The sequence below is a fragment of the Syngnathoides biaculeatus genome, chromosome 13 (assembly GCF_019802595.1).
Source record: "Syngnathoides biaculeatus isolate LvHL_M chromosome 13, ASM1980259v1, whole genome shotgun sequence".
NCBI classification, from domain to species: domain Eukaryota; kingdom Metazoa; phylum Chordata; class Actinopteri; order Syngnathiformes; family Syngnathidae; genus Syngnathoides; species Syngnathoides biaculeatus.
The window spans coordinates 14,966,292-14,990,588 of record NC_084652.1 but is presented as its reverse complement, the minus strand read 5'-3'; the positions used below and the strand labels follow the sequence as shown (position 1 = coordinate 14,990,588).

The window sequence follows — 24,297 nt, the reverse complement described above, 5'->3', positions numbered from 1 at the left end:
GTGATGCATTATTACTAATATTTTTTTTTTCTTGTGTTCAGAAATGTGGAAGTAGAATGGGAAAACCTGGGAAGATTTATAATTTTAAAAAATATATTGTTTGAAGTGCAGTGAATACATAAATTCCAGTTTTTACCACATGTTTATTAATTCAACAGGAAGTTTTTTTCAGATTCACTGTTCACAACAAGTGACAATAAAAGTGCATGACTCTTGCTAGGCTTGGGCTAAATTCAAGCAAGAGATACAATGTAAGAATTGGAAGAATTGAATTAATGAGAATTTATATGCAATTTCATTCATTTGCTCTGTGACCAAGTTGTTAACCTAATCAAATTTTGGCTCACTATAATCATTGACAGAAGTCTTGTTGCATAAAGACGGTAATTTTAAATGGCATTTAAACTTTTTTAAAGAATACAAGTGTAGCAAATGGTTCATTCATTTAGATATAAAGTGCTTTTACGTTAATGACTAGGTGTAATATGAAATAATCAAAACGTGAGCCGATGTTTACAGGTTGGTCTAGCACATAATGTCTGTTTTAACCTGGACAACAAGTCTCATCATGTACAAAATGATGCAACCACTCACAAGTTAAAAGCTTCATTTGTGTCCAGTACTGCAATTGGCACTTTCCCATGAGTGTATAAAAAGTATCCACACACACCAGACCCTTCATGTGAAGTGCAACATGACCCCTCACAACATACCAAAGTCCTCATCATCAAGACTATGAAGGCCAAGACTGCTGCTGAGGTGGCCCTCAGACATCTTTAATATATCCCAACATCAAAGTGGAGAGGATGAGAAAAAGATCCAGACCCAGGTCGGACAGACAAGAGAGACAGATTGTGATGTCGACTTTGGATCTTCTGACGTGGGATCTGTTGCTAAGGCAACACTGTACGCAAAGGTTTGTTTCAGCTTGTGTCCCTTGCCTGAGTTTGATCATGGGAGTATGCATCAACAGTGCACGTGCATTCACTTCTTTTGTGCCACATTAAATGCTGCTCCCATCTTGGTACCATTCAGCACGCTCACATCCCAAATGTGCCATGAATGGCCACTGCCGTCACAACAATTCACTTCCTCCCCCCTTTTGATTTACGTTGACATCTCTACTTATCCTACTTCAACCTCTGCAAATATCATAACCAACTCTCAAATATTACGGATGAAGTGGCTGGAGAAAGGGAAGTCTGGGTGTCCCCACTGCAACCTGACTTCGGATAAGCAATGTCAAGAGCAAGGCAGGACCACGGCCAAGAGGGGCGTGGCCTGCCCACCGCTCTGAGATGTTTCATCTCTGACACGCGTCGCCGGTCACGGCTGTGTCACATGAGGCACTGTGATTAGACAACGTGTTTAAGTTGGAGTTTTGTCACTGGTTTTTGCCAATTTGTTGAGTATGCTTTCCCGCATCCAGGGTTACTCCACCACTGCGCCATTATAGCCCAGTCACGCTTTTGGTTATGCTCATAGTTATCGGACATTGTTTCTTGTGTTTTGGATTCTGCCTTCTTAGACTATGTTGTCGTGCACAACTTTCGTTTATAATAAAACCCACTGAACATCATGTCTTCGTCTTGGAGTACTGCATTTGGGTCCGCCCATGCACCGTTGGTTCGTGACAAGCAATAGAAGATGGATGCACGGGTGGACATTATAAACAGTTTTCCATATATGGGCACTCACACCGAAATGTCAGAAAACGGATCGTTTGTATCCAAAATTTATGTGGACTTTTTTTTTACTTATGCCTATCTCAACATATGAAAATATCAGATTGAGAGACAAAATATTTTGTATCTTATGGATGATCGTTTTCCTCTTCTTCCCCTTTGAAATCCAGCCTGGCCAACACCGAGGGGCACCCTACAAAGTGTTTTGGGCGGCCAGCGGCAAGTCCAGTTCCTCACGGTGGCCCTGTGCTTACCACACTTGACACAAATTGACTGTAAAGACGCAATTTGGGGCTCGCAGTTCAAATCTTCTCAGGCCAAGTGAATAGACGAAGGAGCGGAATATTCGCGTACTCGCCCCACTCACGTCGCGTCAAATGTTGAGCTACATTATGCATAAAACGGTAAAAAAATGGAAAAAAAAACATTTTAATGTCACGGGACCTTGAAGTCAAGGTCGTGCTGGAATTATGAGTGATCACATGTAAAGATACTTCTGTTTCTCTTTAGCTTTGCAATGTTTCACCGGTGACTTTGGTCAGAGTTTGATATGTTCTCCACGGAGGAAGTAGAATCTAAATTGAGTAGTGTTCCCAGATAAGCCTGCTCTCGGGTGTCTAGCATCTGATCAGGTCTCACAGAGGGAATAATGTCTGCCGACTGGGGGGCAAGTGTGTACTTCTCTAAAAAGGCCAGCTCTGAGCTCTGGTAACCAGAACTGGACTGCTGTTCTTCAGTCCGCATGCTCACATGAGCGTCCAGTTGGTTTTGCCCGGGTCCAGCAGCCATCTGGACAGGGTTTAAAGCACCAGTCATACAGACGTTTGTTGGTGTCGACTTTGGTTCTGGTCTAAAAGCATCCGGGCCTATCTTGTCCTGGCTTATGGTTCCGAAGGGTTGGTCGAGAAAGCGGGTGCTGTGCACGTGGTCCACGTGATATTTGAGCTTGTCTTTTCTCTTGAAGGTAGCATTGCACTGTTGGCAGTTGAAAGGGCGGACGTCCGAGTGGATCACCATGTGCTTCGTCAAGGTCTTCTTGATGCGAAACGTCTGGTGGCACTCCGGACAACTGAAGGGTTTCTCACCTTTCACACCAAAATCAGACAAATTACACACAAACAAAAAAAAAAGTCTACAGAGAACATCCATTATAGAGCTTGTGCACGTGACGTCACCATTTTCACGGCGCCATATTGCCAGTCCAACACAGCTGCTCGACATTGCGGGAGACATTAAACTGGAGGAGAATATTTATAATGCCCAAGACTTGTTGTGGTGTTGGTTGTTACAACAGACGAGACAGATATTCAAAGAGATAATTCTAAGGAATACCAATTGAAAAGACCAGAAAAGATAGATGGACTTCGGCAATTAAACGTGATGGTTGGTGCCCAACCAAATACATACACCTGTGCAGCGATCAGTTCATTTCAGGTAGGAATTATTCTTCTCAATCTCAAATTACGAAGTATTTATAATGCCAAGTTGATGCGTATTTAAAAAAAAAAAAAAAGTCAATCGCAGAGAGGTTTAGAGGTGTGTGTGTGGCCGCAATACATTTCCGTGCGTTGGAGCCAACTCCCCATCCTTTTTTTTTTTACCAAAGTTAATGAATACGTTTTGTGTAAAACCAGGTGTCATTTATTTAAATATTGGATACTCACTGAAAAGACCGATGGATTCCAGCATTGGTTAATGTGTAGCCTGTTGCAGAAGCCATCACTTGTTACCTTAACTCCGGGGAATAAAGCAAGTACTTTAACTAATTCTGGTGAAAAGAGACGAAGCTCCCCACTCCTTAGACAATCTGAGAAAGTCCCTTCGTGGTTGCCAGTGTTAACCGTTCCTCCTCCGGCGGCCTGACCGTGGTCGGGAGATGCAGGGGAGACGCCTTCTCCGGGGCCGCGGTTTCCCTCTTCGGGTTAACTCCCTTCTCGCGTCGCAACTCCGAAGCTCAATGGTAGTAAAATCACGAACCATCGACTTGCTGTTATACTCGCATTATTATCTTTTTGCACACAACAGTTCCCGGTCGCCATGAATCAACTTTCTTTTTCCTCTTACACTTGCTTCTGACCAAAAACTCATGCGTAGTCCGTCTCACTCACACAACACACACGCCCACCTACACGAACTCGTAACAAGCCGAATACGCATGTTTACGAGCCGTCAACCTGTCACTATGTCAGATTTATTCCAACAAAGTATTTGTATGCGTCCAGACTTTTATATGCTTTCAAACTTTTCCGTGTAAATCTCGACGATTTACTCACCAGATACATGTGTATATCCAGTTGTCCAAGACAAGCGGAAGGGAATTAACACTCCAATTTATCATCGGCGAAAACATCGACTTCGGTACTAAATATGGGTCCTCCATGCCAAGTGTCTCTCATTTGTCCACGTACCTTCGTTTATTATCACCTTCTGAATGTTTAACTGTATCGGACAAAACTCTGTGCGTCGTGCTATAAACATATTTTCGTGTCGTCTCCAACCGACGTAGCATTGAACACTGCTTTCTTAGACTGGCAATATGGCAACAAACAAAAGTCACATGATTTTATGACGTAGGTGCACGAGCTCTATTTACAGGCAATAGGGACAATGGCGACCCTAAAAGGTTTGTAACTCCGAATGGAGGCCGCAAGATGCCGACAAAATACTTAAAACAGAGATGATCAGATTGTATCAAATCAACATCAGGCATCCAGCACCAACATGAGTTAGGTATACCACTGTATTCAGGATGCCAATTATTCACCACAAAACAACTTCCTTCACAGATCATTTCATACTTGAGACTATGTGAGTCCTAGGATGCTCATGCCTGGAATAAGAATCAGCAATGAGTTCCACCCCTGAACCCAAAGAGTCCCTGCAATTTATCATCACTGAGTACAGATACAGTCATCCCGCTGTATGACGGTTGTTGCTTCGAAATCCCAGCTAAAGTGCACATTTTTATTTGTACAATTTAATAAATCAAGAAAAACATAGACTATGTTTTACACTGCCTTTAGTACTCAGTACTGATTAAGGCAATTACCTGAGTGGGTCCTGAAGTGCATTTCCAGACTGGACTTTCCCTTAAATTCTTTCTTGCAGACCTCACATTGATGTGTGGCTGTTTTATACCTACAAGAATATGAAGGGAAACGTTTTTTTTTCCTACTAAAAGACGATGAATGTCTTTATATGTCGACAACATACTTCTGCCACACTTTCTCTCCCAAATGAACAGTTCTGTAGTGGACAGCTAAGTGATCCTGGCGTCTGAAACACTTCCCGCATTCTTCACACTGATGTGCTTTTTCACCTGAAATGAAGCAGGTGTGGTAGAAATACTCATAAAAAGTGATGCTTTGAGATACGAATGATGGAACTTGTAAGTTTTACAAAATATGAGTTGTCATTTGAACTTGCATGCACAAACTTGAGGTACGAGCGCTGGATGGTGGCAGTTTGGGCTTGGACTTGCACTCTAAATGCCGAATCACTATTTGTATTGACGTGAAAAATGACATCCAAATTGGAATCGAATCGGTACTTCTTGTACTTTACAAAAAATATGAAGATGTCATTGTGAAAAATACAAAAGTTTGGTTTATTTCTTTCATGGAAAACTGTTGAGTGAAACTTTGATTTTGAAGTAGCTGAATTTAAAAAGGGGTTAATTTTTTTCTGTGTCTGTGTGTAGCATATAGGAAAACAAAAAACTGATTTATTTGCATAGCTAGAAATATTTTGAACAGGTTGGCTAATTAATAAATATTAAAATGCGATTCAAGCAACAACATGTTTAGTAGTACCACTGAGCACTATGTTAGTACTTTTACTACTTACCAACATAAACACCGCTGAGAGATTCTGAATGCCATTTTTGACTTGTATATTTCATTAGTTTTCCCTTTAAACACTACAAAATTGTTTCCAGATTAGATAATGCTTCCCCCCCAAAAAAATCCACCAACGTTTGTAGTGAGGTAGAATCTGACGTTGATTGAGTGCAAAACAGACAGAATGGTTGCCAGTAGAAAGGACAGGTCGCCGCTACAGATGCACAGTAGATCATAATCGTGTCGTCCATAGGCACAGCAACAGAGCAAACATTGTACCATACTCTGCATTTTTTGAAATAAATGCAGCAATTGCAGCCCTTGCCAAAGAACGATATTCTTTGACCGTGATTTGAATCTAAAAATTCTGATTTCTGCAGTCTCAAATGCCAATTCAAGTCACCACCAATTTATGAGGGGCTCTCGTGGCATTGAACTCATCTGAATTCACAACAAGCGGCAGTTTGGCAGATCATCAACAATTCAAGCGGTTCATTGTCACGCCCAGCTAAAGTTAACTGTCAAAATAAACAGACGTGAAAAATGATTAGTATTACTGCATCTTACTGATTCATTTGTGAAATGAGTCAGTTTAGAGATATGAGTGTTTTGAGTTACAAGCATGGACAAGGAATAAATGAAACTTGTATCTCAAGGCAGCACAGTAATATATTCCAAATTTGATTTCTTGTTTTCCTCTTGTTTTTGAGCAAACTGGAAGTGATATTTTATTTCACTGCGATGTTATGAGGCTAATGAATGATTAACAAATTAACTAAATTAATGATTAAGATAACTGGACATTGAAGAGAATTGTACCAGAGTGGGTTTGCTGATGTTTGGTCAGGTGATCATGGCGTAAGAAGGTCTTCCCACATTCATGGCACTCGTAGCGCCTGTCATTGCGGTGCATTCTCATGTGGAGCCTGTCAAAAAGGCAGAATTGCCAGGAAATTCACATCTCAAAAATAAAATCTTCCTTGACCCACCTGTATGAGCTCTTATGGCGAAAACTTTGCCCACAGAGACCACATAGGTGAGGCTTCTCGCCACTGTGGATCCGCATGTGCTCGCGCAACGTGGTTCTGCAAGGTGGGAATAGAACACGGCTGACTTGAAAGAAGCTAGGAAATATCAAACGTACCGGTGTGGACAAGATTCTTTCCCACCTTTCCCTCACTGATTTGCCACAGACAAAGCACGTCCACTTTCTTTTGCCTCCATGTGTGCATTCGATGTGCTTCCTCCTGTTGCCGCTGTCGTTGAAATTTCGGCCGCAGATTTCACAAGGAAAAGGTCCTGAAAATGAGTAAACATTTTGACCCAAGGGGTGGGAAAGCATTTGTATTCAAAGGGGAGTTTTTTTAAATTTATTTATTTATTTTCAAATTGAAGCCATGTAGCTGGGGGTTGTAAAAAATCATGTCCGAGTTGAAGTAAAATTATTTTAATAATATAATAATTCATGCAAATATTCATTTAATAATTTCATAAAAATGCGGTGGGATGTTGACCGACTGGTTAGCACATCCGCATCACAGTTCTGAGGACCAGGGTTCAAATCTTGGCCCCGCATGTGTTGATTTTGCATGTTTTCCCCGTGCCTGTGTGGGTTTTTTCCGGGCACTCCGGTTTCCTCCCACATCCCAAAAACATGCAGGTTAGGTAAATTGAAGACTGAATTGTTCATAAATTCAAATGTAGGTGGGCATAGTTGGTTGTTTAGAAGTGGCCTGCGATTGGCTGGTGACAATTTTGGGTTGTAACCTGAAGATAGCTGGGATAGGCTCCAGCACACCTAGGACTTTAGTCAAGATAAGCAGATTAGAAGGGGAATGAATGAATAATAAAATGTTTTTAAAAGATATGATGAATGTAAGACTAATTTTACTCATGTTCTCTTACCATATTTGAATTTTAAAATAGGTCATGCATAGATGAGGTAATAATACAATGATTCTTGGTCATTTTTAAACATTTGATAAAATGTTTTTTTTAGATATTCCTGCTCATTTTCTACTTCATTTATATTTAATTATACAGCTACAATATTTTACGGTTTTGTAATGTAAAATGGTTCATTTTATTAAATAAAGCAAATTTTATTTATTGATTGGAAAGAATGCAGTTTATGATAAAAATAAAAATCATGTGGTTTTGTATTGGTTATAATTCATTTTAATTATTCAGTTGTTTGATCAAATATTTTTAAATGGATTTCACTTTTTCCCCCTCCACATTAAAACAGTGGTTCATTAAAGTGGTTATTTTTACACCTCTGATTAAGGTTAAAATGTTACTTAAAATTAAGTGTAGAGTGAACAGATTTACAACGACAAAACTTCATTTAATTTCCAACAACTAAAGTAACAATTTGCTTTAAACGTTCCAATGTATTCACAATATTTATCATACAATTTAAACTCTAATCAAGGCTTTAATGCAGTTAGAATGACACACGTGATTGTAAACAAAGTAATCGTCATACAGCTCACCAAGGTGGTACTTTTCTTGGTGCTTGAGCCGAGCAAACCTGGACCTGAAGTATTCATCGCAAAAAGCACATTTGAACGGCCGGTCTTGAGTGTGCAGGATCATATGCTCCTGCAAGTGAGGCCTGCGGGTGAAAGACTTTGGGCAAATCTGGTTCAGAAAGAAAAGAGAGAGGGACTCAAGTTCTGGTCTCATAGAATACATTTTTTGTTGGTAACTAGTATTACACTGCAATGAACAATATTTGCCACCTTCTACAACTAATATTTTTTGCATTGTTTTCCCATTTTAACATTGTGAAACAAATGCATATATCAGACAAAGGATATCTCTAAATGATTGGTTTATTTAGGGGAAAAAAAAATTGTACATAGTGTGTATGGAAAAAGTATTAGCCCATTTTAAAACCTTAATTTACTGAGGCTAATCACATTTTTGTTCATTTTCACTGACCCCATCCAAGCTCAATTACCTCCGGACATGTTCATTATTCAACCAAGAAATCACTTAAACAGAACTGGTCTTAACAAAATGAAATTGGACAAAAGATCTCAAAATGCACCAATGAAATGCCACGATCCCCACCCCAAAAAAATCAGCAACAGACAAGAAGTAAAATAATGGACCTTAATCAGTCTGGAAAGGGTTACAAAGCCATTTCTAAATATTTTTTTTAAATCCATGTTGAAAGTCATTATCCTCAAACGAAGAAAAAGTAAAATAGTAATGACCCCACAACGATTACCCCAAGAGAACAGCAATGACCTATCCAAAGGCCAAAAAGGAATTGACCCCTCCGTGGATATTGCACAATCCGCGTCACTGACTAATCAGAGGCCAGAGATCTGCATAAACCAAAGCCCGTTTTTGCTCCCGCCATTTTCTCAGACAACATTGCATGGTCCAGTATAGGTTTAGTTAGCGTTTTATCGCGTATTTGGGTTATTTAACAAAAAATATGGTTAAGAGGTGTCGTCACGGACTTTGTAATAGTGACGACAGGTATCCTGAAAGGCTAGTTGGTGGAGTTCGATTCGTAACCTTTCCAAAACCGAAGACCCAGTACGAAAAATGCCTTCGATGGATCAAACTTTGTGGAAGACCGCATCATCAACTAAATCCATCTAATATCAACCGGAACACATATGTTTGCACGAAGGTATGCCCTATATTTGATTTTCAATACGTCTCGTATAAATGAATTCGAAGTTCTTCGCTAGCATAACACTGCTGCGTGTGAACGATTGACACACTTATTCTTTGTTGAGCGATATTTAGCGATGATCGGACTGCACAAACGTATCGATTTCTTGCTGGCTTGCGGCCGAAGCTTAACCAGACGGTGTTTGCACGAAGATATGCCCTAAATTTGATTTTTAATACACGTCTCGTATAAATGAATGAGACGTTCTCCGCTAGCATAACACCGCTACGTGTGAACGATTGACACACTTATTCTTTGTTGAGCGATATTTTGCGATGATCGGACTGCACAAACGTATTGATTTCTTGCTGGCTCGCGGCCAGAAGCTTAACCAGACGGTGTTTGCACGAAGATATGCCCTAAATTTGATTTTTAATACACGTCTCGTATAAATGAATGAGACGTTTTCCGCTAGCATAACATTGCTACGTGTGAATGATTGAATGAAATTAGAAGCATGGCGTCTCTCTCAGTTAAGAATGTATTGTGTTTAGAATCTATAATATATCGTTGATTTGAATGAAATCAGAAGCATGGAGTCTGTCTCAGTTCAGAATGTATTGTATTTGCCATTTTTACTGTTTGTCTTACGTCAGCGCACGTGGCGTGACGTCACTTCAGGAGGCGTGGTTAAGTGCCCTGTACGGAGGGGTCAATTGAGGACAACTTCGAAAGAACTGCAGACTTCCTTAGCCTAAGTTGAGGTTAGTGTTCATGACAAATTAATTAAAAAAAAAAAAAAAAAAAAAAAGGACTGGGCAAAACTGGCACCCATGGCTGAGTTGCAAAGTGTAAACAAATCAGTGCTGACAAAAAAGACAATAAAGGCTTGTCTTAGTTTTGCAAAAAAAAAAAATGAATCTGAATTATTCCAAAGAGTTTTAGGAAAATATTCCATGGACTGACGAGTTGAAAATAAGTACTGGTGTGTATCGTTTCCTCCATTCATCCATCCATTTTCTTAGCCGCTTATCCTCAAAGGGTCGCGGGGAGTGCTGAAGCCTATCCCAGCTGTCACCAGGCAGGAGGCGGGGTACACGCTGAACTGGTCGCCAGCCAATCACAGGGCACATAGAGACAAACAGCCGCGCTCACAATCACAATTAGAGTGTCCAACTAATGTTGCATGTTTTTGGGATGTGGGAGGAAACCGGAGTGCCTGGAGAAAACCCAAGCATACACAGTGAGAACATGAAAACTCCACACAGGCGGGGCCGGGATTGAACCCAGGATCTCAGAACTGTGAAGCCAACGCTTTCCAGATGATCCACCGTGCTACCTGTATCATTACATGTGCAGCAAATTTCAAACAGCATTTAAAAAAAAAAATACTTCACATAAACAGTCAAGCGGAACGGTGGATCCGCTGGTAAAGCATTGGCCTCACAGTTGTGAGGACCCAGGTTCAATCCCGGCCCTCCAAGTGTGGAGTTTGCATGTTCTCCCCGTGCTTGCGTGGGTTTTCTCTGGGCACTCCGGTTTCATTCCACATCACAAAAACATGCAACATTAATTGGACACTCTAAATTGCCCCTAGGTCTGATTGTGAGTGTGATTGTTTGTCTGTATTTGCCATGTGATTTGCGACCAGTTCAGGATATACCCCGCCTCCCGCCGGTTGACAGCTGGGATAGGCTCCAGCACTCCCCGCGACCCTTGTGAGGATTAGCAGCAAAGAAAATGGATGGATGAATGGATGGATAAACAGTCAACATAGTCGTAGTGATACAATGGACTGGGGCTGCTTTGTTCCTTCAAGACCTGGACAGCTTCCTGTCGTTGACACAGCCATTAATTTTTGTTCCTTTCCCAGAATATCCTGAAGGAGAATGTTTGGCCATCTGTTTGTGACCTCAGGCTGAACCCCACTTGGGTTTTGCAGTAGGACTTCTTTTCTTCTTCTTCTTTTCCTTTCGGCTTGTCCCGTTAGGGGTCGCCACAGCGTGTCATCTTTTGCCATCTTAGCCTATCTCCTGCATCTTCCTCTCTAACCCCAACTGCCCTCATGTCTTCCCTCACCACATCCATAAACCTTCTCTTTGGTCTTCCTCTCGCTCTTTTGCCTGGGAGCTCCATCCTCAGCATCCTTCTACCAATATACTCACTCTCTCTCTCGCCTCTGAACATGTCCAAACCATCGAAGTCTGCTCTCTCGAATCTTGTCTCCAAAACATCCAGCTTTGGCTGTCCCTCTAATGAGCTCATTTCTAATCCTATCCAACCTGGTCACTCCGAGCGAGAACCTCAACATCTTCATTTCTGCCACCTCCAGTTCAGATTCCTGTTGTTTCTTCAGTGCCACCGTCTCTAATCCGTACATCATGGCCGGCCTCACCACTGTTTTGTAAACTTTGCCCTTCATCCTAGCAGACACTCTTCTGTCACATAACACACCAGACACCTTTCGCCAGCTGTTCCAACCTGCTTGGACCCGTTTCTTCACTTCCTGACCACACTCTCCATTGCTCTGTATTGTTGACCCCAAGTATTTGAAGTCGTCGACCCTCGCTATCTCTTCTCCCTGTAGCCTCACTCTTCCCCCTCCACTTTTCTCATTCACGCACATATATTCTGTTTTACTTCGGCTAATCTTCATTCCTCTCCTTTCCAGTGCGTGCCACCATCTTTCTAATTGTTCCTCCGCGTGCTCCCTGCTTTCACTGCAGATCACAATATCATCTGCGAACATCATGGTCCAAGGGGATTCCAGTCTAACCTCATCTGTCAGCCTATCCATTACCACTGCAAACAGGAAGGGGCTCAGAGCTGATCCCTGATGCAGTCCCACCTCCACCTTAAATTCCTCTGTCACACCTAAGGCACACCTCACCATTGTTCTGCTGCCATCATACATGTCCTGTACTACTTTAACATACTTCTCTGCCACACCAGACTTACGCATGCAGTACCACAGTTCCTCTCTTGGTACTCTGTCATAGGCCTTCTCTAGATCCACAAAGACACAATGTAGCTCCTTCTGACCTTCTCTGTACTTTTCCACGAGCATCCTCAAGGCAAATAATGCATCTGTGGTACTCTTTCTAGGCATGAAACCATACTGTTGCTCGCAGATACTTACTTCTGTCCTGAGTCTAGCCTCCACTACTCTTTCCCATAACTTCATTGTGTGGCTCATCAACTTTATTCCGCTATAGTTCCCACAGCTCTGAACATCCCCTTTGTTCTTAAAAATGGGAACTAGAACACTTTTCCTCCATTCTTCAGGCATCTTTTCGCCCGCTAGTATTCTGTTGAATAAGTTGGTCAAAAACTCCACAGCCATCTCTCCAAATTGCTTCCATACCTCTACCGGTATGTCATCAGGACCAACTGCCTTTCCAGTTTTCATCCTTTGTAGTGCCTTTCTGACTTCCCCCTTAGTAATCATTTCCACTTCCTGGTCCTTCACTCTTGCCTCTTCAACTCTTCCTTCTCTCTCATTTTCTTCATTCATCAACTTCTCAAAGTATTCTTTCCATCTATTTAGCACACTACCGGCACCAGTCAACACATTTCCATCTCTATCCTTAATCACCCTGACCTGCTGCACATCCTTCCCATCTCTATCCCTCTGTCTGGCCAACCTGTAGAGATCCTTTTCTCCTTCTTTCGTGTCCAACCGCAGTAGGACAATGATCCAAAAAAACACACCAGTAAATCAAATTCTGAATAGGTCGGAAGAAAACAAAAACATTTCCGAGTGGAGTAGTCCAATTGAAATGCTGTGGGATGACCTTGTTTGTGCTTGAAAACCCCCCATTGTTACCAGAGTAAAACCATTGTGCAAGAAAGAATGGGCCAAAGTATCTCCACAGAGGTGTAGAAAACTCATCGGCAGTTATTGAAAACACTTGATTTTCCAAACCAGCTATTTCCTTCAGGAAGACACTACTTTTTCAAACAAGGGCAGCTATCTTTGCGTAGTTCTTTTCCATTTTAAAACCCCGTTTTTGTCAACTTGGCTTACCTTGGTCTGATATTTAATTCGTTTGATGATTTTAAACAAAGTGGGGAAACTTTCCACAAAAATAAGAATTTGAGAAGTTGTAAATGCTTTTTTACGACACTGTATATGATCAGCTTTAGGTGTGACTAATTTAGAAAAAAATGTGATCAGCCCTCACAGGACATTTCCAGCCTTCACTCTTCTTCTTCTTCTTCCTCTTACTGAGAAACTCTTGGAGGTGTTCTGGGTGGAACCTGGCAGTACAGAGGATAACACAACAATCAGGATGTTATTTAAAGCCCAAGTGTCATCCTATAAACATTCTAAAATAGATATTGTAATGAAAAATACATATAACATTATTCAATTCAATGTCATCCATGCGCAAAGTTGCAGAAGTGTCATTGTACGATATCCAAGTGGTCGCCATATTGGCTGCATCCTCCGTCCGTGATGTCACCCGGACATTCGCCGATAAAAACACGCGGTGCACCCTAACTATGGGAGACAAACGCGCCCCTTCTGACACGGAAGCTCTTTTCGAAAAGGAGAACACCACACAACCGAGTGAAGTTACCAGGGCAATATTACACTATTGTTTCGAGACTTCGGGACAATATTAAACTATTGTTTCGAGCCATATTCAGATGATATGCGATCACGGCCAAACCGCATCCGGTCCGATCCACTTCCGCGGCGGAGATGAGCCATTGCGGCTCATCGCAGCCAGCCGGTGTGGCTTATGGCGGAGCCGAGCTATGCTGCTTTAGGGGGTTGTTCATAGACGCCCCAGTCGAGACGGGGCGCTTTACTGCGACCACACGGCTGAGTGAGGCATTCTCGGCTGGGTTCTTCAGAGCTCCCGCCGTCCGCGAGCCCGAAGCGCAGACTTCGCTGGCGAAGCGACGCAGCAGCCCGCCGCTATCCGAAAAGCACATCGACATATTTCGTACACGGATCTTTTGTTACGTTATGAGAGACCGATTATGTGGTCCGCCCCAATCTATTATTTTTTTAGTAGCTGTATACACACCTACCTGTTATTTGGAACCCACAAAGCTCTCGTCCTCTGCACCCGTGCAATCCATTTTTCATGACGAACCGGGTCTCTTGCAAACTTACGAAGGGTAAATCTGTTCTCCCGAGTGTTCAAGCAATGTCCAACAATGCAATGAGCTGGCATTTTGGCTAACATGAAGGAACAACAAGCTACCTTCCTGGAGGTAAAACTAATGGAAACAAACGAGTCCACTTGGGGGCGCCTCTGTCCTTTACGTCACTTGCTGCTTCTTCTCGAAAACAAATCCCTTGAGAGGATTTTCATGGCAGGAGTTCCAAAAAGCAGTATACGTTAAAATCATGCTTTGTGGTGAAAAAACGCATGGGCCTATATTGGCTGTTTTTTTTTTTTTTCATTAATAATATACTAAAAATCATCCATTTCGTGACAGTAGCCATTTAAAGCATAAGTGTCATCCCTATAAACATTCTAAAAAAGATATTGTAATGGAAAATACATATAACATTATTCACTTCAATGTCTATACAAAAAAATAAATGTGAGCGGAGAGCGCGTCATCCATGCACAAAGTTGCAGAAGTGTCATTCGACGACATCCAAGTGGTTGCCATATTGGCTCCATCTACTGCCCGTGACGACACTCAGGACTTTCGTCATTGAAAACATGCTGTGGCCCCTACTATGGGAGACGAACCCCCCTTCTGACACGGAAGCTCTTTTCAAAGACAACATCTCACAACCAAGTGAAGTGACCGGGGCAATATTACCCTATCGTTTCGAGCCATATTTAGATGATATGTGGATCACGGCCAAACCACCTACATCCACCTCCGTGCGGCGGTGATAAAAACAACGCCGCCCACGAGCGATGATGACGCTGCGGCTGAACCGCCTCCCCGTCCGCGAGCGATGACGATGCCTGGGCCAAACCGCCTCCCCGTCCAATCCACTTCCACGGCGGAGATGAGCCACCGCAGACCGGCGCTGCGACGACCCACCCCGGCTAAAGCTGTGTCGACAAGGCCGAGCCAGCCGCTGGTCTTGTTGACAAGGTTGGTGGCGATTAACAAGGCCTGCGGAGGCCATCCTTCAGCGGCTGCTGCATGGAAGCCTTCCAATGTGCACGTCGACACATTTAGCACCAGTGAGTTACGGATTACGCCCCCCCGCCACCCCTCCAAACTATTGTTTTTTTTTTTTTTTTCTAGTAATACTACCTGTCATTTGGAACCCAGAAAGCTCTCATCTTTAGCACCAGTGCAATCCATTTTTCATGACGAACCGGATCTTTTGGAAAAGTGTGAAGAGCAAATCCATCCTCCAGAGCGTTCAAGCAATATCCAGCAATACAAGCCGGCATTTTGGCTAACACGAAGGAATAACGAGCTACCTTCCACCAGGTAAAACTAGTAGAAACAGACGAGACCGCTTGAGTACTCTACTGCCCTGTACGTCACTTCCTGCTTTTTCTCGAAAACAAATCCCTCGAGAGGGATTTTCATGGCGGGAGTTACAAAAAGCCATACACGTCAAAATCATGTTTTGTGGTGAAAAAACGGCTGGGTCATTACCGTCTGATGTTTTTTCATTAATAACATACTAAAAATCATGCATTTCATGACAGTGGACCTTTAAGTAAGAATGCTCGCTAAAACTGCTGATAAGCATCATGCGAACGTGGGTTGTCTGTGATGAATAATTTAATGGCTGAGTACAGTTGTTTATGTAACGTGGGTTCATGATCGTGTACATGGTAGAACCATTGTGTTGATGCCTAATGAGCTCATTTTATAAGAAGAATATGTAATTATAAATCCCTTTAGGGATGGTGTCAATTAATTGCAGTTTTTTTTCTATTCACAGCAGGGTTTGGCCTCTTACCCTGGCAGGAGATTCTTGTAGAAACTTTGTAAATCAAGCCCCAAAATGTTTTGTAATGCTTTTGAATCTGTTTTAAAGTGGAGGAAACCTGGACTCACCTCCTGACATGCTTGGCCAGGGTTTTTGTACTTGCGTGAAGTTTATTACAGAAGGGACACTTGTGCTCTTTCATCTGGAAGGGAGCGTTGCCGGTGTGCTTTTTCCTATGGACCGTCAAGTTGGACTTGGTGGAGTAGCGCTGCAGACAGACTTCACACTGGAAGGGTTTCTCTTTTGTGTGCACTCTGGTGTGACTCTCGTACTTCCCTGGTATAAAGGATTCAACAATAAGATGGAGGAGGAATACAACATGAAGTTATAAATACACTAGTTAAAGCATAGCTAGTTAGCTAATTGCACACTGTAGTTGTGGTAATTATATGGGGGGGGGGAGCACAGGAGATGTTCAAGTGTCTCAGTGGCTGCAGTTTTACCCCACCACCAACCCTCAACCAAAAAAAAAAAAAAAAAAGCGGAAAAGCAAATGGTGGAAAAATCTCCTCCGAAATCTCCTCCTGGAGAGATTGTGGAGAGAATAAGGAGACACATTTCATGTGTTCTGGGACTCTCCAATCATTTTAAAATACTGGAAAGACAGTAAACAAAATATGGAGAAAATTATGAAAGTCAGGATTCTTTTAAAATTTGAAACCTCATTGTTGGGATAAATACCGGACACTGTCAAGGGTCCAGAAAATGAATATATATATATATATATATAGTATTTTGTCACTAGCAAGCAAAAAAGCTATGACAAGGAAATGGTTGATAAAGAATACTCCCACAGTTAAGGAGTGGATTAAAGTGGTTCAAGATATCTTTAAAATGAAGAAGTTAACCTTCACCTTGAAGAAGACAGACAAGTTTGAGAGACAAAGGGAAAACTGGACAAAATATAACATAACAACCAAAGATGTTACTCCATAATGTGAAATCAAGTTTATCATAATTTTGTTCATTGGTTCCCACCACGTATTCCTTTTGTTGTTGTCATTATTATTATTATTATTACTATGTGCTGTCCGTGGTGTGCAGTGTATTTTTTTTTTAAACTCACAAGTATTGCATCTTGTCTTGTTGTCAGAACAGGTATCACCCACGGGTTCTGATACCAAGAAAATTTGAAACCTTAAATTTTTTTTTACTTGAAACGAATATGTAAACCATTGTACATTGCTTTTGGAACATTTGTTGGAAGGTGCATAGAGGTGGTATCATTTTTCTTCTTTTTTTCACTACTATGCTTATTCTTGTTTTCCCTTTAAGGTATTTTTTTGACCTACTAGATTAGATAATTCGAGATGAGAGAAACCCTCCTATTCTGTCATTTATAAAGGTATTATTATCCCACTGTTAATGAATGTAATTTTTTTTTTATTTTCTTTCTTTCTTTCTGTTTGGATACAAAATGTGGACAAAAATAATAAAAGAAAAAAAAGAAAAGCAAACGGTGAAAAAAAGAGTTTAACATACACATTTTTGTACTAAATGGTTCTCAGTCTTCAGATGTCTTCAGCAATTATCTTCAAACACGAATAACGTATTTATAAAACATCTCTGAATAAATTTACAATAAGTACAGCGTGCACCCAACCACTTTTGCTGCCTCTGGTGTATGAGTGAAAAAATCTTGACTGTTCCCACCTGCTCGATCGAAGGTCTTGTCACATTTGGGGCACTTGAGAATCTTCTTTCTGGAAATGTGGATGATGACAGGTGCCAGACCTTCAGGGTAAACAGGACCTGTGGCTGGTGCTTTTCCACCATCCTCAATCGGGCCACCTTCATCCTCCTCACCCAGAACATCTTCCGCCTGTGATGGTATGGTTTCATCCATGACCAGCTTGTTTCCAGAGACTTCAGCTTTATCTGGTCTTTCCTCAATCTCCTCCCTTGAGTGAGTTATTTGCGTTTTGTCCGTGTTGTCCACGCACTCCAAATCATCTTTCTTAAACTTGGTCGGAGGTTTCCTCCTTCGAGCGGATCTCCGCGTGGTAGCTGCCTTATCGCCAGGAGTTTGCGCCGGAACTGCGCTTGGACTTTGATCCTGTCTTGCGTTTTCTGTGGAAAACTCCTGATCATATGAGCCTCGAGTGGTTATTATAAGTAATTCAGTCTCATCCCCACTTACAAGGTTGTTGTTTGACCCTTCCTCACAAAGCAGCTTCAACACATCCATCATGTCTAGGAAGCGGGCCGCTTCAGTCACAGCCTCCAGCTCAGTCTGGGCAATAACACACTCTGATGTGTACAGCAAGCCGAGCAAGTGCTGGAAAACCGATTCCTCGACATGATCTAGAGTCACGTGGGTCATGGCGGGGTTCTTGGACAACTCAGCGTGGAAGTAACTGCTCCCATGGGCCAATACCACTTTATGGGCGCCGTACAACTTCCCACCTACCGACACAGAAACGTCGCAGAACCTCTGCCGCGTCCGATCCTCGTTCAAGAAGTTCAGTAGGTTGCGACTGTGCTGTGCCATGGTGAAGTGGCGGATTTGTGGGGCTGCTTGGCAGCCGGTTGAGGTGTCCGGTTCTGTTGTGTCTTTTTTCATGGCTCTGCTTTGCCTGCTGTATTTGGCAGGCAATGAATTGTTTGTTCTTCTCTTCATTGGATTGTGTGAGGATACTATCAATTAATTCTGAAAACAAAAAAACAAAGCATGTTAACACCTTAAACAAACAAAAAGACAAATATTGAAAAAAACATTTCTGATGTAGCACAGTTCCACGTCATTGTAAATGAAAGCAGTGAAATAAATACTTATTCAACAGTGTCAATACAAACCAAGCCTTCATTGCATTTGTTTTCTTTGCTGTTATTGTGCTTATAAGGCTATGCATCCTTCAAAGGCTAGGATTTTGTGATGTAAAAAAATTAGACCAACATGAAGTATTTCAAAAAGCTTTTTAAGCTATTAATGGGACCAACAACATGCACAGTTAAAATATATGTACAATATGTTCAAGAGAGGAAGTAAAAATAAAGAATTTGGTAGCACAAATGTGCAGTATAAATGAGGATGGACTTTGTTTGCGATCAACCAATCACATTCAAACTCATGTTATATGATGGTTACTTCACACCTGCCACCATTTAAAGTGCCTCAGATTAAACCCAAATACCTTTCAGATATTCTCGTAGGCTTTTCCTGATATTTTTTTTTCTTTCAAGCATTATTATTTATTTCATGCATACATGGCAAAAGCCTAGCATTTGAACAGGGTTGTGTCGACTCCCACCTCTGCTAACACAACACACAATATCAAACATGGACCCAGAGAGGCGAGTACCTCTTAAATATTGATCTTAGATTGAATGATGCACATTAAGCAGCATTAACAAATTGTACACGAATCTCTCATTGTACTGCTTAGGAAGTTGGGATACTTGCTACTATACTCGATACGACATATGTCTTGGCTGGATGATTACAATGCAGACATGTGACTGGTGTTAACACATATAAAAAAAAAAAAACTCGTGTTGTAAATGAAATGGAGGTGGTTATATTGCATAATATGTAGTTATTGTTGGTCAAACTACAGAGGTGTGGTTGTACATTCGCTCTCCACCTTGAGGACCCCTAATATGCTACCGGCTACTAGACACACAAGGGCCCCCCTACGAGGAGATGTTGACAAACGACCTCAACGTTACGACAGAAATTAGCACTTGAATCGGGATTTTTTTTTTCGATCAACCCGTACCTCAAACATGTGAGCCATATTCAAACAGCCGCGTAAAGTCCAGAAAATAGCTTCTGTTTTGGAGAAAATAAGCGTCAACATCAATAATTTTCTGTACGGCTATGAAACGCCCCTCCTTACTGCCCATTTCACGGACATGTTAACAAACGGCTCGCCCATTGGCGAGTCAAGGGAACGTCACTATACAATTCTTACTTTTAAAGGCTTCAGTAGTTGTAAATTAAAATAAATATTCCTACATTTTAAACGAGTAGCTATATTCATAATACACGCAATAATTTGGAAAATGCAGACGTGCCGATGTCGAATTGTGGCGTTTCCGGTACGATGGCATCTTGGGTAACGTAGTTCAAATGAAGTATTTGGCTTTCTAAATAAAAGAAAATAGTGCATTTGGTTCACAAGTGATTTGCATGATTAGAATAATTTAAAAACAAAGAAAAAACAGCGGATAAAGACTGAAAACAAAGAAAAATAAAAATACAATTAAAACAGGGTCCACTGCAAGAAATATTCATAAAAGTGGAAATGATCTAAAAAGCATAAGAAAAAGAAGAGTGTTGAATCTGGAATTGAAAAAAAAAAAATCACACATGAGGCAGATTCCGTACTGTGATGAGTTCGGAAACCTGATTGAAATTTGTCAAAAAGTTCCAGAAAATGCTGAGTCGATTAAAAATTAGTTACTCAACAATCGTTCTGTCAATAAAGTACTTTAACAACAATGAAATATATTCAAATCACAAAAACGGTTCAGTTTGAGCAAGACAAGAAGGGTCTTAATTTATTTTAAAAAATGTTCTATATTGTAATGTAATATAGAAGGTATGCATCAACAATTCAATGTATTGTTGAAATAAAAGGGTTTTCACGCAATAGTACTTACGGTACTAACGTTACAGCTATATATTTATACAGGCTGTCAACAAAGTCTCTCTAAAATTAAGGAGGGAGGAAGAAGTATCATTTTATCAGTTCATCATATTTTGAATAAAAAATATATTACAAAACAATTGATGACAATCAGATTTCTCATTAACTTATCAAAGTTTTAGTCACCTTGCGTTTGTATCTTTTAAGTACCCCGATGATTGAATAGGTTGTGTGAAATAACCCCCCACCATTTGGGTACTCCAAAAGAAAAGCCTGTTTTTTGGGGGGTTTATCATAATGACATATTTCTTAAATAAAACCAAATGTACAATTAATTTGAGTCGCTGATGCCGGAAAGGCAACTTGGGCTCAGTGAGTTCCCAACGGGATCGAACACTTCTACTTTGTGTTACAATAGAAAAGAAAAAAAGATGACAGTAAATAACATCAGCTTTCCCTTTTGTTGACTGATGTTTCAAAAGCAGATAACATTCCCAGATTAGAGCACATGACCTCAGTTGCCTTGGAAAGTCCAGGCCACGGGCCAGAAACAGGCTGTGCTAAGTACTTTGTTAGGACAGATTGAAGAGAACATGCCTCATGCACATGTTCTCCATGTCCACGTTTGATAGCATGGAAAGTACTGTCCAAGTAAATGGTGGGGGATATTGATTTTGTCTTTTTGAACAAAACCTTCGATGAAAGCGCCTTGAATTTCATTGCACCTGTTACATATTGACAATGAAGAAATTTGCTGTTATTTTCCTTAAAGTTGCTTGTTTCTATGTGCCCTTCGATTGGTTGGCAACCAGTTCAGGGGGAATCACGCCTCCTCTCTGAATGTAGCTGGGATGGGCTCCGGCATTCCCGAGGCCCTTGTGAGGATGAGCAGCTCAAAAAAATGAGTGGATTTCATTAGACATCATACAGTGGAGAATCCATACTCTAGTTTACAGTATGCATCCACAAAGACATCTGTTTGGATCTGTATTTCCTATATAAAAAGTCATTGTCACCCGAAATAAATGACACCCAAGTAACAAAAGCTGGGACTTGTATTACTACTGTAATTTCATCCTTGTATTTTGTTTAACCATTAACAACCCCACCAGAAAAAAAGCGGCAGAAATGTTTCTTCTTTTTCCTTTTATCCTCTGAATCACAAGCAATTGTTTTGTTTTGTTTTGTTTTGTTTTCTCAATAGACCACATGCATTTTTAAATAATCTACCAAATTCTGTAGGTTTCACTTCATGGTTACAGAACTACACATAAATAAATTCAGGAAGAGATAAACTCAAGTAAAATGCAATATTCTAAAGAAATAAAAAATAATAATAATTGCCAGGCGTCTGCCTTCTAATAAAACTACAGAACAGAATCAGATTGCTCGTCAGCCTCCTGGCTGGAGCGTCGCCTTTGCCAACGCAAAAGTGTAAGACATTGTAAGTGCATTAGCTTAATCTCTCCAATCTTGGCCGGCAACAATGCAAGCGTGCCGCCGAGCGCACATGCACGCATGGAGCAGCGGCCCTTGAAGATGGAGCTGCCCGCACGACAATTGGCCCGGCTGGATTTCATGTAAAATGAAGATATACCTGAATAACTAGTAATTTGGAGGATTTGAGGAGGACAATGTTAAAATTCATCGTGCATGCTTGGATTTTATGGTGGCTTTTTCAAGGTAAGCAGATATTCATGTACATTATGGGGTTTTTTTTTATTGACACCACTGTTCCATAGTTTAGGTGTCACTCAAATGTCCTTGTATTTCTCATTAATTAAATGCTTAAATGCTCAACATGGTTTTCTTTCAAAAATGTAAGGATTTTTAAGTGATTCCAAACTTTTTGATGAGACTACTGCATGTGAAAGTTTCATTACACGCTGTCATTAATTTAACTTTTATAAGGTGTCACTAGTTTATGTTGCAGTCAGTGGGAAAAAAAATGTTTTATTATCACTCCAATATGCATTACGCTGTAAACCCAACAAGATGGTCTGACTTAACTTGTGACTTGCTTAACCCAAGTGATGACTTGACAATGACGTCAATATTTCAGGTTTGGTGATTTTCCTCGCATTTTGTGCGCAGTTCGTCAAGTTCAACATAGTAAAGCACAATCTTGTCTCTCTAGATGTTTTCACTGATGGAGACGTCACCGGATGTGAACTGCAGCCATGCCAAAACGGTGGTGTGTGTGAGAGTCACTTAGGCAGTTTTCGATGCCTTTGTTCTCAGCAAATCCTACACGGACGTCTATACGGGGGACAGACCTGCACTGTTGCACTTTCGGGCTGCGATGACAACCCATGTGGTAACGGTGGAATCTGCTCGCCTTTACTTATAAATGGGAAACACACTTACACATGCATCTGCCTTGCCGGCTTCTCGGGTTCCAAATGCAGGACCTCCACCGTCTTTTCCTTTGAGAACCAAGGTTACATGTACATAGAGACTCATCTTGTAGACCCAGAAGGTCCTCTGAACGTTACACTCAGCTTCCGGACAGAAGGACTTGTTGGGACTCTCTTGCAACGCAGAGTGGATGACCTCCTTCTTAGCGTTGAGATAACGGATGGACAACTGTGCCTCCGGAGTCTCAAAAACCAAGGATCCAGCACATTGGTTCAGCAGCTGCCAGAGTTTATCTCCAACAACAAATGGCACACAATGGAGGCCTCACTCGGCGGAGTAGTCAGCCTGATCCGGCTCCTCTGTACCGAGGGAAACTGCGCGAGGGAAAGCAAAACTGAGGTCCAAGTGCTCGAGGCAGCCACTGCTCTTCCCCAACCTGGGAAGGTCCGTCAAAGTCTCTTCGTAGGAGCAGCTCCAGGTTACAGAGCAGAAGCCCTGCATCCATTTCTGGGATGCTTGAGAGATGTGTTTGTGGACTCCCATCTGGTGGTGCCAGTTACTTCGCCCAAGGTTTCCGACGCCCAGGTTAACGTCACCATGGGATGCAATGATAACGATAAATGCCACGAAGGACCTTGCCAGAACAGAGGCCGCTGCGTGAGCCAGGGCTGGAGGAGTTACATGTGCGAGTGCCATAGACCTTATGAAGGCGACAACTGTGCAGACGGTAAGACGTTACTGGACTGTACTGCCCTCTTCGGAGTCTAGTTTTTACTCAGGAACATTTCTTTCCCATCATTGAAGGCCCAGAAGGACTTGGAGGAAAGGTTTTTCAAATTCTAAAAACGCTTTGGAAAGGTGCCTCGATGTAGCCTTTAACCTAGCTTTAGCATCAGTTATTTCTGACCAAGCTATATGAAAGTACGTTACCCATAATCCTATACAGCAGCAATATTGAAAGCAAAAGCACCCTGACAATGCTTACAGACTCTAAAAGTAGACACAAGCTAAGAGAGAGAGAGAGAGAGAGAGAGAGAAAATGAGAATGAGAGAGAGAGACAGAGAGAGATGTTATTTAAAAGTCATCTGCCTTTGATACGGAAGGAAATCTAAGCTAAAACTAGAATCTGAAGACCCTCAATGTATGGAATAAACAGAGGTCACAAAACTTCTCACAATCTGTACCTATAAAAGTGCAGCCTACTGGTAAAACTATAATAATTCAAGTCATTTATGAACTTAAATATTT

General features: G+C 41.5%; 2 protein-coding genes across 6 annotated transcripts in view; one reads left to right on the top strand and one right to left on the bottom strand.

Annotated features, from left to right (window-relative positions):
- Positions 1 to 131: 131 nt before the first annotated feature.
- zbtb41 (zinc finger and BTB domain containing 41) lies at positions 132 to 20,157 on the bottom strand. 5 transcript variants are annotated; one of them, XM_061838978.1, is made up of 11 exons: positions 20,116 to 20,157; positions 17,752 to 18,748; positions 16,167 to 16,374; positions 13,346 to 13,421; positions 8,020 to 8,167; positions 6,694 to 6,823; positions 6,514 to 6,609; positions 6,344 to 6,450; positions 4,899 to 5,004; positions 4,735 to 4,823; positions 132 to 2,770 (listed from the first exon to the last, which is right to left on the bottom strand). In XM_061838978.1, the coding sequence occupies exons 2-11, from the start codon at positions 18,716 to 18,718 to the stop codon at positions 2,208 to 2,210; spliced, it is 2,490 nt and encodes an 829-aa protein (XP_061694962.1). In that variant the 5' UTR covers positions 18,719 to 18,748; positions 20,116 to 20,157; the 3' UTR covers positions 132 to 2,207. The 5 variants fall into 5 exon arrangements, with proteins under 5 accessions (XP_061694962.1, XP_061694964.1, XP_061694959.1 ...); XM_061838980.1 differs by lacking the exon at positions 20,116 to 20,157 and adding an exon at positions 20,013 to 20,093; XM_061838975.1 differs by lacking the exon at positions 20,116 to 20,157 and adding an exon at positions 19,818 to 19,997.
- The window catches only part of LOC133511024 (protein crumbs homolog 1-like), a 16,552-nt gene continuing 12,399 nt past the window's right edge, over positions 20,145 to 24,297 (top strand). Inside the window, exons 1-2 of the mRNA XM_061839601.1 lie at positions 20,145 to 20,156; positions 22,785 to 23,775. Coding sequence (XP_061695585.1) covers positions 20,145 to 20,156; positions 22,785 to 23,775 — 1,003 coding nt within the window. The remainder of the gene's footprint in view (positions 20,157 to 22,784; positions 23,776 to 24,297) is intronic.

Bases quoted from the DNA above. Each gene is read 5' to 3' on its own strand.
- zbtb41 (XM_061838978.1), bottom strand. From the start codon at position 18,718: ATGAAGAGAAGAACAAACAATTCATTGCCTGCCAAATACAGCAGGCAA. The intron at 13,422-16,166 runs GTGAGTCCAGGT...CTGTACTGCCAG, and splicing joins CTGGCCAAGCATGTCAGGAG to GTTCCACCCAGAACACCTCC. The intron at 8,168-13,345 runs GTGAGGGCTGAT...TTTCTGAACCAG, and splicing joins GTGAAGGCTGGAAATGTCCT to ATTTGCCCAAAGTCTTTCAC.